At 50.6% G+C, this 1,430-nt stretch overlaps 1 protein-coding gene across 1 annotated transcript in view; it reads left to right on the top strand.

The window, feature by feature from the left end:
* Positions 1 to 1,430, top strand: part of Fuca1 (alpha-L-fucosidase 1) — a 17,672-nt gene that overhangs the window by 12,591 nt on the left and 3,651 nt on the right. The window contains exon 6 of the mRNA XM_004637732.2: positions 959 to 1,149. Coding sequence (XP_004637789.1) covers positions 959 to 1,149 — 191 coding nt within the window. The remainder of the gene's footprint in view (positions 1 to 958; positions 1,150 to 1,430) is intronic.

The raw sequence follows: 1,430 nt of genomic DNA on the forward strand, positions 1-1,430 counted from the left end.
CCGCCCCTGGGATATGCTGCCCGTGATTGAGATCGGGCGTGGTGGTGCTCACCTGTAATCCCAGCACTTGGGAGGCTGAAAACAGGAGGATCACTCACTACGAGTCTGATCTGTGTAGTGAGGCCCTGTACTAAATACAAAGTGATAATAATAATAAAAAAAATAGAAATAATTGCAGAGCCAGGGATAGCTCAGCAGTACAGTGCATGCCTGGCAAGTGCAAGGTCTTGTGCTCAGTCCTTCCTACCAATAAATTAAATTAAATGAACTACAGAAGAAAAAGACTGAAAGTGGATGCTAAGCATTGATGCTGTGGTGTCTCTTGGCGTGCTACAATGGATTCTCCTTTGTTAAGTTTTCTGTATGTGATCTTAGTCTTTCTGAGTTGCCTTGAAGCGTGCTTGTTTGATGTAAACTAAGCGCCCGTCCTTCCCTCTGCCCAGGCCTACTTTATAGCAGTTATCCCAGAAGGGCAGCTTGTGCATTTACCTGGCCCAGCACTTAACGAACATCTGGAAATTCCCGGGCAGTCCTCTCGCTCCCCAGGTCCCCACAGCAGCCACTCACACCTCTGTCTCTGACCCTTGTGCCCCCTGCCAACCAGTCCACCCTCATTCCGTGGCTCTGAGCCACCCCTCTGCAGCCTGGTGCCTTTCTCTCGGCCCTCCTGGTTATGCGCCATGCTTCTGAGACCCCACCCTTCCCACAGCAAGCAGCGCCATGATATGTGCAGCCCTGAGGTCCGGATTAATACCACCTTATAGCAATTTTGTTTTCACCTGTGAACCTGTACTGCTTTAATAATGACAAAGAAGTCAAGGTTTTAAATGGCAAACTGTATTCACAGATGAGGAAGAATATGCTGTGATTGTTTTGCTTATCCTAATATCTGTGTACTCTAAGCATTGCCCCAGGCCTGGCATGCCCCGTTCGCTTTCATTGTCTCTGCGCCCTTCAGGAACTGGTTCAGACTGTCAGTCTGGGAGGCAACTATCTTCTCAACGTGGGGCCTACTAAAGATGGACTGATCGTCCCCATCTTCCAAGAAAGGCTGCTGGCCGTGGGCAAGTGGCTGCAGGTCAGTGGGGAGGCCATCTATGCCAGCAAGCCCTGGAGGGTACAGCTGGAGAAGAACAAGACCTCTGTGTGGTGAGTCTGGCGCGCCTTGGGGTACAGTGGGAGGTGCCTGGCTGCAGGGAACCCAGAAGCCATTCTTTTGCTATAAAATTTGTGGCCCCAGTGGATTATGGCTCAGGCGACCAGAGTATCTTTGCCTAGAGAGGTAGGCAGTAGGTTTGGAGGAAAGGGAAGTTGTAGAAAAGCATTGGTTGGGCTGGTGAGATGGCTCAGTGGTCTAAAGCACCTACTTAGAACAAGCTTAGCAAAAGCACAGGGACCGCGGTTCAATCCCCCAGCACCACATGCCAGCC

The sequence above is a fragment of the Octodon degus genome, unplaced genomic scaffold (assembly GCF_000260255.1).
Source record: "Octodon degus isolate 3935 unplaced genomic scaffold, OctDeg1.0 scaffold00092, whole genome shotgun sequence".
NCBI classification, from domain to species: Eukaryota; Metazoa; Chordata; class Mammalia; order Rodentia; family Octodontidae; genus Octodon; species Octodon degus.